This window comes from Saimiri boliviensis, chromosome 8 (assembly GCF_048565385.1).
Source record: "Saimiri boliviensis isolate mSaiBol1 chromosome 8, mSaiBol1.pri, whole genome shotgun sequence".
Classification (NCBI taxonomy): Eukaryota; Metazoa; Chordata; class Mammalia; order Primates; family Cebidae; genus Saimiri; species Saimiri boliviensis.
Genome location: NC_133456.1, coordinates 24,052,851 through 24,071,310, shown reverse-complemented (window position 1 = coordinate 24,071,310; position 18,460 = coordinate 24,052,851). Strand labels below are relative to the sequence as shown.

General features: G+C 44.3%; 1 protein-coding gene across 4 annotated transcripts in view; it reads right to left on the bottom strand.

Annotated features, from left to right (window-relative positions):
* Window positions 1-18,460, bottom strand: part of MGLL (monoglyceride lipase) — a 266,270-nt gene that overhangs the window by 131,888 nt on the left and 115,922 nt on the right. Inside the window, exons 1-2 of one of the 4 annotated variants that reach the window (XM_003926128.4) lie at window positions 3,477-3,693; window positions 2,083-2,227 (exon numbers count right to left, since the gene is read on the bottom strand). In XM_003926128.4, coding sequence (XP_003926177.1) covers window positions 2,083-2,207 — 125 coding nt within the window. In that variant the 5' untranslated portion in view covers window positions 2,208-2,227; window positions 3,477-3,693. Of the gene's footprint in view, window positions 1-2,082; window positions 2,228-2,694; window positions 3,203-3,476; window positions 3,694-18,460 lie in introns of those variants that run through there. The other 3 variants (XM_010336881.3, XM_003926129.4, XM_074404172.1) reach the window with 3 other exon arrangements.

The following is an 18,460-nucleotide window of genomic DNA, read 5'->3' as shown; positions in this document are numbered from 1 at the left end:
TGACTTCCTAGCTCAAGAGCCCACAAAGTAGCTCGACCCCATCCATGGGCCTGAATCCATCACCCTGCCAATAGCATCAGTGGACATTTGCTCATGATCTAGTATCCCTTTTTTTCGAGATAGAGTCTGGCTCTGTCACCCAGGCTGGAGTGCAGTGGCGTGATCTCAGCTCACTGCAACCTCCACCTCCTGGGTTCAAGTGTTTCTCCTGCCTTAGCCTCCCAAGTAGCTAGGACTATAGGCGCCTGCCACCACACCTGGCTAATTTTTTGTATTTCTAGTAAACAGGGAGTTTTACCACTTTTGGTCAGGCTGGTCTCAAGCTCCTGGCCTCAGGTGATCCACTTGCCTCATCCTCCCAATGTGTTGGGATTACAGGCATGAACCACTGTGCCCAGTCAATATTTTTAAATTCCAACATGCTGAATTGGATAAGGCAGCCAAGGGCATAAATTCCTTTTCCTTTTTCTTTCTTTCTTTTTTTTTTTTTTTTTTTTTTTTTTTTTTTTTTTTCCAGAATCGATACATATCTCTAAATCTATTCCCTACCTTTTTTTTTTTTTAAGACAGAATTTCAACATCTTGCCCGAACTGGTTGAGATTTCATGAGTTTTCATGTCTAACTGGATCAAAAGCAACAGAGCAGAGAGAGCTCCCTGCAATGCAACTTCAGCACAGAGACTGCGAAAACCCCCAGCAGGCAGGCAAGGGGAGGGCAAGGCAGCCAACTCGGCCATTTCTAACCCACTCGCCCACCGCCCTCCCCCGTGCCAGGACTGCAGAGCCACTTTACTTTTGTTGACCACAAACTAGGACAACCTCACTAATTAACCAACAAAGCCCCCCAACTCTGAGACTTGGACATTAAAAACTTCTATTTTCAATAATTCTTTGTCCTCTTTCTGTATATCGATCAAATCACTCACCACATACGACTAATCTGTTAGAAATTAATCCAAGATTGAGCAATTCTACAGCCAGTTAAGCCAGAGTGGAGAATTAATGATTAATTAGCATCATAATGCTCGACACCCCCTCCCTCCCTCTAACACATATGCATATACAGACACATTCTTTAAGAAATGTATTACCAGAACCGGTAGGAACTCTTCTCAGCATATTACCCACTTGAAAATACTAGACAGAAACCATAGTTAGTCTGTCCAACTGCCCTGAAGCTATGACTCTACACTGGGTTTTAAGTCCATATCTCTGCCGTTTTAACATGCAGCTCCCTGGATCAGAGATACCTTGATGAAGACAGAGAAGAAATTTTATACCTGTGTTAGGGTTGGGTGATCACTAGTACACAAAGAGAGACATAATCCAACCACACAATGATTCCTAGGAGATGAGAGGCCTATGAACCAGGTAAAATGTCCCGGGAACAGGAAATGTTCACTTGTCAACAGGCCAATTGGTTACCACAAATAATTCCTTTTTCCAAATAACACAAACAAGCAGGTTTTCCTGCTTCATCCAAGAGGAGGGAGCAGCAGCAGGAGACCAGCTGTCTTGTGTGTAGTCCCAATGCCTGCTTCTAACAACAAGACAAATCCTTGATGGAAAATGTACAAAGTAATGGAGCTGGCAAGGAATCCAGAAGGAAATACCCAGGCCCCTTTCTTTCTGGTGACACATGTATGCCACCTTCTGAAGCTCAGTAGCATGCAGGAAAAGAGAGCAAAGGTGAAGATATATGTACGACTTTGAGTTTCTCATCCATCTAGGGAACTTTCTTTAATTGTTGGTTTGATTTTAAATGAATGCCTGTACAACAGGAAATCAGTTCCAGTACAAAAAAATTAAGTCGTGGAATTTTTGAAAATTGCCACACGGTAGGATCCGTATCTGAATTGTTATAATAAAAAAAGAATTCCTGTTTCTTAATTTAAAAAATTACGAAGTATACATTTTAGCTTTGTTAACAGTGCTCAGCCTAACATTAAAATGGCAGGGGAAGTAGGTCATAGAGCAGCCCCGCCCGAGATGGCTGGCACATGATAATGACCGGAGAAGGAAGAGCAGGAGCAGGGGCCATGCTCCCCTGTCACCTGGGGTGGCTCTCTGAGGAACACTTACTTGGGTGTGCCTGTGGGTTTCCAGTACCTGCAGAAGAGGTACTGTCCGTCTGCATTGACCAGGTGAGGGAGGTCCTGGTAGGGAACGCTCTGCGGGGTCCGCCTGGGGGAACTTTCCTCTGGCATTCTGGAAGGGTCTTCAGGTCCTAGAAGGAAAAGTGACATATTCCAAAGTCAGAAACATCTCAATGGTGTATGGACAGGAGAAAAAAGCCTAGTTCAGAGTTGGTAACATTTTTTTAAAACAGTTTTTAAAACCCCTCCGTTTCAAAGGTTTAAAAAATACATACATTTCTTGCAAACCTCCCCAAGACTGAAAAATCCCATTTGTTCTTAAGAAAATGCTCACTTTATTTTTTAAGTACCTCATTACAGCTTTCCCCCTTTCCCATCTGTGTTTATTTTAAATCATTTCAGGAAACTTCATCTTAAAGACTATTTTAGCTGTAATCAAGTGGAAATTATAGTCAGCTCTATGGGTACAAAGACCCAGCTGCAAGAAGACCCATCGATCTTAAAATCTCCAAGGAACAGTTTCAAGTGGGCACAATAATGAGGTGGATGATACTCAGATTATTCCTCCCATCTGAAATTCCAAGGATACATGACAAACCTGTTTCCATCATGTGCTGGCGTTTGCATTCCACAAACACGACAGCCTGGAGAATCAGAAACAGGCAAACCGGGCTGTTCCCTCATCTGGGCGGCCCCAAGGCAGCATGCAGGCAGCTCCCGAGCCCTCTTCCCGCACCCAGACCCTTGCCTTTCGGGCTGGGGCGCTGAGCCGGTAGCCTGCTTCCAGCTCCCACCGGCAGGCTCTCCGGGGCTCCCCTCCCTCCCCAGGACGGGGAGCGGCGCTGCGATTCTCCACTACTAGTTCATGTCATCACTGTTTCCTAAACAAATCGCTGGAGGGGCTCGGAGAAGGGAGGGGCCCGGGAAACTGGGAAACTAGCTCCGCGCACACCGAGGCAGCTCGCAGACGCACAAATGCGAGTCCCCGAGGCAAAGTCGCCTCCAAGGGTTCTCACAAACTTTGCTTCCTGCGCGTCTCCGACAGCACAGGACGTGTAGCCCCGCAGCTGTCATCGGAAATGCTGCTGGGAAAACCGGCGGGGGGAGGGGAGTTCAGCGGGTGTCTGCACCAGGGACGGTGGGGACTGGAAAGATGGAGTTGATGGGGACAAGTTGGTTTGGGGGCTGGTGCGAGGGAGCAGGGAGGGCGCGCGCGCACACACACACGCGCACACACGGACACGCGCGCACACACGCCGCGCAAACACACGCACACGGGGGGCGCGGGAGCCCACGCCGGGCTTGTCAGGGACCCCGATGCTGCTCCCCACCCCTGACGGCGGCACTGGCGGACTGGGGCGGGGGCAGGGAGGCAGTTACCCGGGCCACGAGCGCCGCAGTCGCGTTCCCCGAGCGCCGCGGATCCTCGTTTGCGGCGGGCCAGGGCCGGGACGAGCTGCGCGCGGCCGGCTTCGCGGCGACAGGGTGCGGCGTCTGCGCCGCCACTTTATCCCCGGGCCAGCTCGCCGGCGGGGGCGGCCCGAGGTGGGTGGGGACGCACGGGACCCGGCGGGCGGCGGGTGGCGCGGGGAGGCGGCGCCCGGGGCCCACGTGTGCCCGGCCCACGGGGAGGAGCAGGGGCGCCGCCAGCCGACCCAGCCACGCGCTCCTCTCCGCCCCGCCTCATGGACAGCCGCGCCCCGGGGTGGCCCCTGGGGACTGTCAGGGGGGTCTGTACTGAGATGGGTTCCTGGGAACCTCAGTGCAGGAGGACACACCACACCCACGGGCACACGTGCGCACACAGACCCACGGGCACCACACATACATAGACCACATTCACAGGGCCGAACACACACCACACACATGCGCCCTCCCAAAGTCACTACACTGCACGCAGGGACACACGGACACACATCCCAGAGTTACCACTTGCTTACAGACACACACAGACCACACATGCATGCATACACACATCACCCGACACACCCCAGCGACACAAAGACAGACACCTGACATCCACAGACACACAAACTCACTTAGATTCGCATAGAAAGGCAGACAGTGACATAGGCACAGACACCCCACAGAGACACAGATGTGCACAGACATCTGCAGACAACACACCGCGGCCCACACATATACACAGACACACTCTCATCATACACATACAGTCAGACACAGACACACTCACACCACCTGTAGTCAGACACATAAAATGCTGGAGGGGGAATTAACCGGGCATGGTGGCATGCATCTGTAGTCCCAGCTAGCTACTCGGGAGGCTGAGGCAGGAGAATTGCTTGAACCTGGGAGGCACAGGTTGCAGTGAGCCAAGACCACGCCATTGCACTCCAGCCTGGGCGACAGAGTGAGACTTCATCTCAAAAAAGAAAAAAAAAAGAAATGCTGGAGGGTGTTTGCGGCTCTCAGGTAGGGTAGAAGCAGATGGTGAGAGACTACAAATGCCTCGTCCCTTCCTGGCAGTTCCCAGCAACCCTCCCGTGCCCAGCAGCTGGATCCCCCAAATAAAACCTCTGGTGTATCTACACAGGCTGGGGCACAGTCTGAGCTCTGTCCAGTGTAATTGGCAACGTGGTGATGGAGGGTACAGCCGCTGGACTGAGACTCCAGACTACCCAGATTCAACATCAGCTCCTCCACTTGCTCTTTCAGCCTCAGTCTCCCCACCTACGACCTGTGAGTGACCTATCTATGTCCCAGAGGAGTGCCCCTGACTCACACCGACCTCAACGAGTCTTCCTGTCCTTCCTTCCTCCGCAAAAAATTCTACACCATTGCAGCATTGAGAACTGCTGTCTTCTCAGTGGCACACTGTGTGTCCAAGGAGGCCCAGGATGTTGTAGAGCCTGCGGTCTAACTTGAGAAATAAAACAACAGCCTTTGAACAGCGGCTTAGGTTGTAGTTGCTGCTGAGCATGACTCATCCTCTCTCTGGCCTCCAGGAGGCCAGGAGGCCTGGAGCAGAGGAGTGACCAAGTGACTTCTGATGGGGGCAGCTCTACAGAATCTATGCAAGAGAGATTTAGGGACAGCAGTCCCAGGGGCAGGAAGCTTGGGAACTTCACTCAAAGCTGGGCACGCTAAGTGCACTGGATTTCCATGAGTTATAATTCACTGAAAGGAAGGGTGGTTGGGGGGGGCTGATGGACCCTTTTATCAAGCCATTATTTCAAATGTTTCCAGCTTTTAACATTTTCATTAACATTTAATATTATGTTAAAATACTTATGTTTTAACATTTCATGATTTAAAATACACAGCTTGAAAGTTTGTTTTGTTTTGTTCTTAGAAGGAGTCTTGCTCTGTTGCCAGGCTGGAGTTTAATGGCATAATCTTGGCTCACTGCTACCTCTGCCTCCCAGGTTCAAGAGATTCTCCTGCCTCAGCCTCCCAAGTAGCTGGGACGACAGGAGCGCACCACCATGCCCAGCTAATTTTTGTATTTTTTAGTACAAAAACAGTGGATCTCTTGCCCTCATGATCAAAAGCAGATCTCTTGACACCATGTACCTGGCCCACAGCTTGAAAGTTTTGAGAAGAGGCCAGCACCGGGGCTCACACCTGTAATCCCAGCACTTTGGGAGGCCAGGTGGGTAGGTCACCTGAGGTCAGGAGTTTGAGACTGGACTGACCAATATGGTGAAACCCCGTCTCTACTAAAAACACAAAAATCAGCTGGGCTTGGTAGCAGGCACCTGTAATCCCAGCTACTCAGGAGGCTGAGGCAGGAGAAATACTTGGACCCAGGAGGTAGAGGTTGCAGTGATTGCACTCCACCCTGGGTGACAGAGCGAGACTCCATCTCAAAAAAAAATTGAGGACAGACTTCACTGGAGCTGTCAGAGGAATCTCCGTAAAAATGACAGTTGCAAATTAGAAGAGATCCACCAAACTTGGTTATGGACACAACTGAGAATGTGGTGTGTGGCCAGCTGACTAGGAATTTGGGAGTTAAGAGATAGATTGTATTGTTCCGTATCTCTTTCTTTTAATTAAACTTACTCTAAGATAATTGTAGATTCACATGCAGTTGTAACAAATAATGCTATGTGCCCTTTACTCAATTTCCCGCAATGGCAACTTCTCACAAACCACAGTAAATATCACAACAGGATGCTGACATTGATACAGTCAAGGTACAGAACATCTCCATCCCGTAAAGGTCCCTCGTGGCACCCTTTTATAGCCACATCCACTTCTCATCCTCACACCCTCACAACCCCTGACAACCACTAATTTGTTCTCCATTTCTAAAATTTTGTCATTTCAAGGCTATTTTGTGAATAGAATCATAAAGTACATAACTTCTTAGGATTTACTTTTTCATTTTGCATAATGCTATAGTTGGGTATAGTAGTCCACAGTATGGAAATACCACAGTATGTCTAATAAGTCATCTGCTGAAGGATATCTGTGTTGTTTCCAGTTTTTGATGATTAAGAATAAAGCTGCTTTAAAACCTCCATGTACAGGTTTTGATGATTAAGAATAAAGCTGCTTTAAAACCTCCATGTACAGGTTTTGTGTGAACCTAAGTCTTCGTTTCTCTGAGATGAGGGCCCAGGAATGCAATTGCTGAGCTGTATGGAAATTGCAAGTTTTTAAAGAGAATGCAGAAATGTTTTCCAGGGTGACTGTAGCATTTCACATTCCCACCAGCAGTGTAGGAGAGATACAGTCTCTCAGCATGCATGTCAGCATGTAGTGTTGTCACCAATTAAAAAATGTTAGTCTTTTTGTTAGTGTGTAGTGATGATACTTCACTGTGTTTTTAGTTTGCTTTTGTCTAATGGCTAATGTTGTTTCATGTGCTTATTTGCCATCTATATATCCCATTCAGTGAAATGTGAAATGTCTCTTCTTGTCTTTTGGCTATTTTCTTGGCCCCTCCCCCCTTTTTTTTTAGACCGTGTCTCACTCTGTAACCCAAGCTGAAGTGCAGTGGCACCATCTTGGCTCTCTGCAACCTCCACCTCCCAGGCTCAAGCGATTCTCACGCCTCGGCCTCCTGAGTAGCTGGGACTACAGGCACCTGTCACCATGCCCAGCTAAATTTATTTTATTTTATTATTGTTTTTCTTTTTTAATAGAGATGGGGTTTTACCACGTTGGCAAGGCTGCTCTTGAAATCCTGCCCTCAAGTGATCCACCCCCCTCAGCCTTCCAAAGTGCTTGGATTACAGGCATGAGCCATGGCACCCATTCTTTAGGCTATTTCCTTCCTTTTTTTCCTCCCTCCTTCCCTCCCTCCCTTCTTTCCTTCCTTCCTTCCTTCTTTCCTTCCTTTCTTTTTCCCTACAAAGTTTTATTCTGTCACTCAGGCTGGAATGCAGTGGTGCACTCCGCTCACTGCAGCCTTTTGGCTATTTTCTAATTGTTTGCTTTTTTTTTTTTTACTGTTGAGTTTTGAGAGTTCTTGGCATATTCTGGACAGTAGTCTACTAGATACTAGATATGTGATTTGCAAATACTTTCTTCCAGTCTGTAGCTTGTCTTTTAATCCTTTTAACAAGGTCTTTTGCAAAGCAAAAGTTTTCATTTTGATCAGATACAATTTATCAATTTTTCATTTTATGGATTATGCATTTAGTATCAAGTATAAGAACTCTGCATAGTCCAACCTCAAGAGATTTTCTCCTGTGTTTTTCTCTAAAAGTTATATAGATTTACATTTTTTGCTTAAGTCTGTAACCTATTTGGAGTTTCTTTCTGGAGTGTGAGATGTAGATAAAGGTTCATTTGTCTCTACATGTCCCATTGCTCCAGCACAGTTTGTTGAAAAGGCTCCCTTTCCTCCATTGAATTGCTTTTGCACATTTGTAAAATTCAGCTGGCCTGCTTGTACAGGTCTATTTTTGGGTTCTCTATTTTGTTTCCTTGATCTGTGTCTATCCCTCCACCAATACCACAGTCTTGATTATTGAGGTTCTCTAATAGATCGCAAAATTGAAATTGAATAGGCTGGTTCCTCCCACTTTATTCTTGTTTTACAAGGCTTTTTTTTTTTTTTTTTGTAGAGAAGGAATATCTGTGTTGTCCAGACTGGTCTCGAACTCTTGGCCTTAACCAACCCTCCCACTGTGACCTCCTAATGCACTGGGATTAGAGGTGTGCACTACCATACTCAGTCTACAAGATTCTTTTAACTATTGTAGTTCCTTCACCTTTCAATATAAACTTTAAAATAATCTTGTTTATATTCATTAAAAATATTGCCTGAGTTATGACAGAAATTATATTAAACATGTAGATTTTTCAAGAAGTGACATTTTTACTATTAAGTCTTCCAATCCATGAACATGGGTTTATATGTCCATTTATTTAGTTATTCTTTGATTCCATTCATGAATGTTGTATAGTTTTCAGCATACAAACTATATACATATGGTGTCAAATTTATACCTTTTTTTAAAAAAGTAATTACAAATGTTAGGTATATTTAACTTCAGTTTCCCCATTTGTAGCATATAGAGATACAATTGATTTTTGTATGTTGATCTTGTATCCTGTAATCTTGTGGCACTACCTTATAGATATAGGGGTTTTTGTTGTTGCTGTTGTTGTTGTTTTGTTTTGTTTTTTTCAGTTAGCATCTATTCTCTAATCTAGGAGGGTTTGGGATTTTGGTGTTTGGTTTTGTTTACAGCTTACTTGGGATTTTCTACATAGACCATCATTATATTTGAAGTGAGTTTCTCGTAGATAACATATATCTGTATCATTTTAAAAAATTCATTCTGCCAATGTCTGTCTTTTAGTTTGTATATTTAGACCATTTATATTTAATGTAATTATCATATTGTTATGGCTTAAGTCTGCCATTTTATTTTTATTTCTGTTCTCTCCATTTTTTTTTCTGTCTTCTTTTTCGTTTATTCTTGTGGGTTACTTGCACAGGAACAGTTTCTTGTTTTGTTTTGTTTTGAGATGGAGTCTCACTCTGTTGCCCAGGCTGGAGAGCAATGGTACCATCTTGGCTCACTGCACCCTTTGCCTCCTGGGTTCAAACAATTCTCCTGTCTCAGCCTCCCAAGTAGCTAGGACTACAAGCTCATGCCACCACATATGGCTAATTTTTGTATTTTTAGTAGAGAGGGGTTTTACCATATTGGTCAGGTTGGTCTCAAACTCCTGACCTCAGGTGATCCATCCACCTTGGCCTCCCAAAGTGCTGAGATTTTGGGTGTGAGCCACAGTGCCTGGCCTGTTTTGTTTTGTTTTTGAGACAGGGCCTCACTCTGTTGCCCCCACCCCCCGCCCCCGGAGTGCGGTGGTGTGACCACAGTTCACTGCAGCCTCAACTTCCTAGGTTAAGTCATCCTCCCACCTCAATCTCCTGAGTAGCTGGTACTACAGATGTGTACCACTGTGCCCAGCTATTTTCTTTTTTTTTCATGGTAACAATAAGGTTTTCCTATGCTGCCCTGGCTGGTCTCAAACTCTTAGGCTCATCTGATCCTCCTGTCTTGGCATACCAAAGTGCTGAAATTATATGCATGAGCCACGAGGCCTGGCCAGGGACATTTTAAAATTCCAGTTTTATTTATTTATACTGTGTTTGAGTGTATCTCTTTGTATAGACTTTTTAGTGGTTGCTCTATATACTGCATTTTATATATCACAGCTTACTATTGTCATTTTACTACTTCTAATGCAATATAAAAACCTAACTTCTTCTTATGTCCCTTTACTCTGCACCATTTATATTCCAATTGCCTTAACTATTTTCTCTACATACTCTGGGAATCACATCAGATAGTGTTAAAATTTTTTGCTTCAACCATCAAATATAATTTAGAAAAGAGGAGAATAAAGTCTATTTTATTTGTTCATAGTTTTGTTCACTGTGTTCTTTCTTCCTGATAGTACAAGATTTCTTCTTTTATCATTTCTTTTTGGTTTAGATAAATTCCTTTAGCCATTCTTTGAGGATGGGTGTGCTGGCAAAAATTTTCTAAGTTTTGCTTTATCTGAGAACATCTTGATTCTCCTTCATTCCTGAAGGATATTTTCACTAGATAAAGAATTCTGGATTAAAAATTCTTATCTTTCAGTTCTTAAAAAGTATCATCCCACTACTTTCTGGCCTTAATGCTATCTGATAAGATATCCATTGTCATTCAAATTTTTTTCCTTATAGGTAACATGTAATTTCTCATTCCCTGCTGTCAAGACTTTTTTCTCTGACTTGAGTTTTCAGAAGTTTGACTATGATGTTTCTTGGTATGGGTTTCTTTGGATAGATCTTATTTGGAATTCATTCAGCTTTTTTATTTATAGTTTTTTTTTTTAATCTCCTGCCAAATTTGAGACATTTTCAGCCATTACTTTATTTGAGTAGTTTTTCAGCCTCACCCTCTTCTCTTCTCCTTTTGGGACTCTGATGACATGAATATTAGAGTTTTTCTTATAGTTCCGTAGGCCCCTGAGGGCTCTGCTCATTTTGGGGTTATTTTTGGAGTTTTTTAAAAGCTTCTCTGTTTTTCAGATGAGTCATTTCTATTGTCCTATGTTCCAGCTTATTGAACTGTCCCCTCTATTTCACCTTTGAGCCCACTGATTGGGCTTTTTATTTTAGTTACCGTATTTTTCTTTTTTTGAGATGGAGTTTTGCTCTCGTTGCCCAGGCTGCAATGCAATGGCATGATCTTGGCTCACCAGAACCTCCTCCTCCTGGGTTCAAGCAATTGCCTTGCCGCAACCTCCCGAGTACCTGGAATTACAGGCATGTGCCACCACACCCAGCTAATTTTGTATTTTAGTAGAGATGGGGTTTCTCCATGTTGGTCAGGCTTGTCTCAAACTCCTGACCTCAGGTGATCCACCTGCCTTGGCCTCGCAGAGTGCTGGGATTACAGACATGAGCCACTGGCTCAGTTATTGTATTTTTAAACTCTAAGATTTCAATTAGGTTCTTTATATCTTGTATTTCTTTGCTAAGAATTTCAATTCCTTTGCCGAGATTTTTTATTTTTCATTTGTTTCAGGCATGTTTACAATTGCCTGTTGGAGCACTTTTATTGTGGCTGCTTTAAAAATCTGTTTATTTTTCTGTTGGCATCTATTGTCTTCTCTAATCCAGTGTTAGGTCTTTCTGGTTCTTGGTAAGATAAGTGATTTTCTATTGAAACTTAGTCATTTTTATATTATGTCATCAGACTCTGGATCTTATTTAAACCTTTTGTTTTACCTGTTTTTCTCTAGAGTCACAGATGTATGGGGCAAAAGAAAAAACCCAGGGAATTCACCACCATGTTTTTCCCCAGGTCCTGAGGTTCCCAGTGGGTTTGCTTTTTATCTCCACCTTTTAGCATTCTCTTGCCTTGGTTTTATACATAGTGTCCAGGGTTTTTAGTTGTATTTAGTGGGAAAAGTCGGGGAAAAGCACATCTACTCCACCTCTGCAGATGCAGAAGTCTTGTATCTACTTTTTATTTCAGTAGGGAAATTAGTGAGCCACCAGGCCCCTACTTGCCCATGTGTCCACCTAGATTTCTAGGGCAGGATTATTCTAGATGCAGTGATCTCCAAGACAAGTGCTGGTTGGCAGGCTCTGCTCCTACAGCCTGGGATGAAAAGGTAGGGTAGTAATTCAAGTAAAGTTGGGATATTTCTGCCCCTACAAGTTGATATGGTTTGGATCTGTGTCCCGAGCAAATCTCATTTCAAGCTGTAATCCTGAATCCTGGAGGTAGGGTCTGGTGGGAGGTGAATGGATCATGAGTGTGGATTTCTCATGAATGGTTTAGTGCCATTCCCTTTAGTATTGTCTTGGTGATAGTGAGTGAGTTCTCATGAGATCTTGTTGTTTAAGTGTGTAGCACCTTTCCCTCTCTCTCTCGTTAGTATTCTGGCCATGTAGGACATGTCTGCTTTCCTTCATATTCTGCCATGATTGAAAGTTTCCTGAAGCCTCCCCAGAAGCAGAAGCCACTATGCTTCCTATACAGCCTGCAGAATCATGAGCCAGTTAAACCTCCTTTCTTTATAAATTACTCAATCTCAGTTATTTTTTTACAGTAGTACGAGAATGGGCTAAAACGCAAATTCTCGTGAGTGGCCTTTAGAGGTGCTCTGAGGTTTGAGGAGAGCGGAACATGCTGGAAATACCTGTGAAGAGAAAAGGAGAAAGAGCAAGCCAGGAGACAGTAAGAAGACCAAGACTTTCTCTTATTAGCAGTTTTAGTATATGTGAATATTGCACAATAATTTGGGTGGTTGTATACTTCAATTATAATCACTTCTGATGGAAGGGAATAGAAGTTGAGAATGGAAATGGTACTTCAAGTGAATGATAGAGAAAAAGCAAGACTGCACTATCAGATTTAAGGGAAAATAAATGTTGGGCAAAAAAACCTGAGCCTCAGAAGCAAGCTCCACTGACTACTGGTGCTACTTCCTGCTGAGTTGCTGTACTTTGCTGAGCCTGCCTCCTCACCTGAAACAGGGGAATGTGGATAGGAACATTCCCCAACACACACACACTGCAGGGGCTTGGCTAAGATAGACTACACATGTCTAGGGAGCAATCAGCACAGTGCCTGGTGACTAGTCAGCTTGCATTAAGTCAGGGGTGGCAGCTTGGGGGGCCTTCATGTTAAGTCTGAGCCAGGAAAAAGTATTTCTTTATCTGAAATTGTTTTTTAAATGTGAGTTTTTAAAATTGGTGATTTCACATGCAAATCTGGATTCCTAGCTTTTCTAAAAGAGCAGAAGGATATGGTTACACTGGGCTGTTAGTGTTGGATGACATGTTGAACATGAGGTGCCTGCAGGAGCAGCTGGATTTGAGGATCTGGAGCTGAAGAGGAAGGTCAGACTGGAGACAGAGATGTGGGCATTGGCCAGAAATGGCCCTTACAGCTGTGGGGGAGAGTGCTGACCCAGGAGAGTGGGCAGGTAGAGGTGCGACCTGGCGGCCGGCATACTCCAGTTGGTCAGCAGAAGATTTGGCCTGCACGATGCTTTTTTAATATTTGTTTGAATTAGTAGCCAATTTTTGAAAAACAGAGCATTTCACATAGCAATGCTGACTGTGTAAAAGGCCAAAGGTCTGGCAACATGGGGTTCCATCTGCACTGCGGATGGGGGGAGGCTGCCACCTGCAGGTGGTGTGTGCATCTGACTATTAGCCCCACTCCTCTGCCTGGCCCACCTCCAAAAAAGGTAACTGTCAGATTTCTGGTTCATTTTACTGGACAGAGTTTTTCTGAATTGTGAAACATGAAGGAAGAAGGGGGAGGTTTTGATGGTGGTGGGAAGAGTTACAATGTCCAATTCACTCTGGACTTTCTGAGTTCTCCATGGGATGGCTAAGTGGAGGGGCCTGATTGCCAATGGAAGATGCATTAGGACGCTCAAGATGGAGATAAAGGTTTGGAAACCATCGGCCATATATTATCACTGAAACCATGGGAATTAATTCAATTGCCCAGGTGATGTAGACTGAAAGGATAAGCAGGCCTAGGAGAGATCATAGGAGGAGGAGAGTCTGCAAAAGTGATGAAGACAGAGGTGGATGATCCAGAAGGTATGATTTCGGAGAATCCAAAGTTGCAGCATGTTCCAAGAGGAAGATGTGGCCAAAAGAGTCTAATAGCTCCCAGCAGTCAAGCAAAAGATAGACTAAGAAATGTATAATCGACTTAATGTCAAGGTCATTTTTGACCCTGGAGAGAATCCAGTTCATGGATTAATCAGGGTAGAGGCCAGCTTGTGTTGATGTAATAAGTGAATAGACAATAAGTGGAGACAGCAAGTGTAGATAACCCTTTCAAGCTATCTTCTGTGCAGAAGAGGCAAGAGTGCACCAGTGAGAACTACGGACGTTCGAGGCAGACAGCCTGGGTTCAAATCCCAGCTCTGCTAATGTTTAACTACCTGAGCTTGGGCATGTGACTCTTTTATATCTCCATGAAACAAGGGGAATTCAGATTATTGACTATTTCATGGGACTGAATGGAATAATGCTGGTCAAGTACTTAGCACAATGCCTGCACTCAGAAGAGTGCAATATAATTTCGTTACTTTTAACTTAAGGTGACAGATACATTGTTGAAAAATCCGAATGAGAACTGAAATGTTAATAGTAAATTATGAGTCTCCATCCCATCCCTGTGCCTTGGTTCCTGTCTCAGGTTCTGTGTGGCCTTCCAGAGATCCTCTGAGGTTTGAGGAGAGTGGGACTTCACAGGAAATACCTGTGAAGAGGAAGGGAGAAAGAGCAAGCCGGGAGACAGCAAGATGCAAGGGCATCAGGGGAATGAAAGTAACTGGCTTCCTAGGGACTCCAGCAGCCAGGCTACTTAAAGAGACAAGACACAAACTGGCAGTTCTGGGAGTTAAGGACAGAGCTCAAGGACCATCTCCTCAGCAGGGGTGGAGATTCGTTGCATCAGTGGCCCCAATAAATGGCCTGCTTGTTCCCATGCTCTTTGCACTGACTTGGAAGCTCTTCCCATCAAGAGGTGAAGTCTAGTTCCCATGCCTTGAATCTGCATTGGCCTTGACTTGCTCTGGCCAACAGGGTATGGTGGAAATGACACTGTGCCAGTTCTTCGTGATGTAAGGCCTTACATGGTCCTTGCATTACAAGGCCTTACATCACGAAGAACTGGCACAGTGTTCTTACATACTCACTCTTTCTTCCCCGACCCCAGCCCTTTCGTCTGCTATGTAAACAAGCCTAGGCTAGCTTGATGGAGTGATGAGGCCCATGGAGGAAGCCAAGGCTCTCTACCAGACAACCAATCCCCAGAAACAGATCTTCCTTAGTGACCTGCAGCTGCCCACAGATGGAAAGGGCGCCCAGAAGAGACCAAAAGAACCACCCAGCTGAGCCAAGCCCAAGTTGCTGTCCCACAGAATCATGGCATAAATAAGTGGTTGTTGTTTTAAGTTGCTAAGTGTTGGGGTGACTTGTTATGCAACACTGTTATTATGCAAATGTGCATTGCATTGCCATCTCACACATTACAGTTATCCCATCTCTACAATCACTGTGGGAGGTGGAATCCAACAGTTCTAAATCAAAAAAATGTTTAAAATTACTGAAAATTTGGGTGGAGAAAGAGAAAGGAAAGAAGAAGCACTTTGTACTATATATACTATCCACAAGATAAGCTTACAAATGACAGACAGATCAAATTAATCAAATAGGATGTACTCAGTGCTATAACTAGAGGTCATCAATGTTCTTAATGTTGATATGACAGGGTTTATTGACTCTATTATTCTACCTTGTTGAAGTCTACAGAAAAATTTTCCCCAAATCATTTCTACCTTGGTACCCTTTAGCAAATTTTCCATGAAGTCTTAAGTTCTTTCTTCATAAATTCTTCCTGCATAGGAGATTTGGGGTCACTAACAAGCATGGTTAAGAAAGGAAACTATTGTCATTAGCGGCCCTCAAACTGCTAGGTAATACATGTGAACATAAGCTCTTAAACAATGTGTGTGGGCACAGAAAAGCTCATTTTCTCCCATTGAATGCTCCTGAGAGTTGATGTAGCCATCAATTTCTTCTTCCATGAGGACACTGTTGTAGGTTTCATTGGAAGGGCAGGTGTGGTAGTCAAAGGCACTCTCCTGCCTTTCTTGGAAAAACCAAACAGAACATTTTGAATATTTTTAGTGTAGTTCCTGCAGAAACTGCATCAATGGGAATCAAAATAGGGAAGCGAATTAACAAGTGTCCATGCCAATGATGCCCTCATCATTCTGTGGGGTCAGCACTAGTGTGAATTTTATGGCTGAGGAAACTGCACAGCAGAGAAGTTCCTTTGCTTGCCCAATGCCCTACCGAGAAAGTGGCAGAATCAGTCTGTGAACTCAATCCGTCTACCTCCTATACTTTCTCCTTTGTAGGGCAACCTTATTTTGTGGCAAATGTTCATTTTCTATTTAAAGAAACTTTTCAAAATAAAGTTTAAAACATGAGTTGATTTAAAGAAAGGTTTTACGTAAAGAACAGAGCCTGTGGGTCATAGGTATGGCAAAGCTATCATGTAAGTGGCGTGGCCTTGCCGAGACTGGAGGCACACAGGGAGGAGCCCAGGACGGGGGGCTGGGTGTAGCCCCCACTCTGCCTGTGACCTGCCTACAGCCCCTTCTGGCTGAAGCACTCTCCACACCAGTGTGATTTTCTGCTTCTGGGCTTCAGCTTCCTGTGGGTCAAGATAAAGCTTGGCCCAGATGGTCTCCAAGGGTCCTCCCAGCTCTCAGAAAGAGTCATGCTGTGAACAGCTATTTTTGCTCCGTATTTAAGTGCAAGGGCCAGGCCTATCGGGAAAGGCCATTAAGTAGAATCAAATCTTCCAAGATGAAAATATAGGTTCCTACCCACACGCCACCTTCTTTAAATACATTTGGCAAGTCCAGAATGTCAGCAATTAGTAACTGGGTCCAAGCACTGTAATGAGATTTGGACTCAGCAGTGAAGGAGAAATTCTTCCCCTGACTAATCTGGTTAGTGAAGCAGTTCAAGGTTGCACACACTGAAAAATATTCCACTAAGGTCATTATAAGGCAAATAAAATAGACTCTGATCACAAATAAAAAGTGGTGGGTCACGCATGTGTTATCTTTCTACTTTATTTTTCGAAAAACAGTTTATTTAGACTTCTTTTGAAATAGATCCCCTTGACCTCATAGTAAAGTTTCACCTTCAAAGGCAAATGAGGTGACGGTTATGTTTAGGTGGGGAAAGTCCAGTGAAGGGTTGGGTAACTGCAGAAACTGCTACATATGTATAGATATTTCCAGATAATTTAGGCAAGCTTGTTGGGGAGGGAAGCAAACTACACAGCCTTTCTAAACAATAGCATTTTTGTGTGTGTGGTCTGTTTTTTAATTGGCTACTTTTGAGTCAGAGAAGCTACACTATGTGTGCTGGTTAAGGGTACTGACCCTAGGGGCTGAACCAGTTCTTGTACTTACAAGCTCTGTGGCCTTGAGCAAGTTACTTAGCCTTTTTGCACCTCAGTTTCCTCGTCAGTAAAATGGAGGTAATAAGAGCATATAATTCACAGAATTATCATGAAGGTTAAAAGAATGAACATGTTAAAGTGCTTAGAGCAATATTCACCATACAGTAAATGCTTTATGTGTGAACTATATTATCTGTCAACTTTCCCTCTAAACTGCTTTGGAAGCACTATATACCTGATAACACGTGTCCTATAAAGCCATGCTACCTTATACAATGCCAAGTGCACATTTCCTTGTATATTAAGCAAAAACTGGAAAGCCTTGAGGGGGGTACTTTATAGCTAAAAGGTGTCTAGGACATCATCTAATCTAAAAGTGTCATTTTGCAGACAAAGCAATTGTGACAAGTTGTAACCTGGCAGCCAAATCCAGATGAGAACAAGGGTACTATTTACATTACCTCCTTTCATTCCCAATGGATTCTTAGTGTTTCAGGTATGAAAAGAAATTGGAAACCAGGAATTAGGATACTTGGGGTCTCTGACGCACACTCTGCCACAGGCCTCTCTCCTAGCCTTCAAATCTGTAGCAGGTCTATATGGACATTTGTTTTCTTTGTTTTTGAAACACTAGGCAACACTCTCTCTTTTTTAACCACAGTCATACTTCTTTTAGGGAACTCTACATCACTGCATGTTCCTGAGGCAACTGTCAATCAAAGTGACTCCCCTAGCCTAGGGCTGGCCCAGGGTCTGAGAAAGCCAACAGGACTCCCTCTCTGATGGACTCCTGAGCAGAGCACTGTGAACCAAGGACGCAGCCAGAGCTCCCCCATTCTCACATGTGCCAGGTGAGGTGGCCAGGTGCTCCTACTGTGGGAGGCCTGCTTCGTGCCCTGAGCCCTGAGCTATTGTTTTCAAGCCTGGTCTTGCAGTCGTGTTTACTCTATGAGCTACACAAAAGGCCTCCAATAAAGTCACTTTTGGCTTAAGTTAGCCAGCTTAAGTTAAGCCAGTTCTGTCACTTAACCTATTGACTCAGCTGTTGTGAAAGTTCCTGGCAGGTAGAAAGATGGCAGTGGAGAATGTTAGTGGAGAGGCCTGCTGAAGACGTTTGTTAGTGGAGAGGCCTGCTGAAGACGTTTCTGGAGGAACAGAAGTCCTGAGCTGTGAGCTGAATAAAACTAAGGGATCTTTTTGAACCAGCAAAGACAAGGCTCAGAAGCAGGAAGAAGGGGAAATAGGGATTCTGTCAAGCCAAGCAATTGGCACGTTGAAGTCCCTAAGGGAGAAAGGGATGTCAAGGAAACAAGATGAGATGTTGCCCTGTACTTAAGGATTTGGAAACTGAAAAATGAGAAACTGAAAGAGGAAACTGTCCAAGGACTTTGTAGGGGCCCCACCAATGGTCAC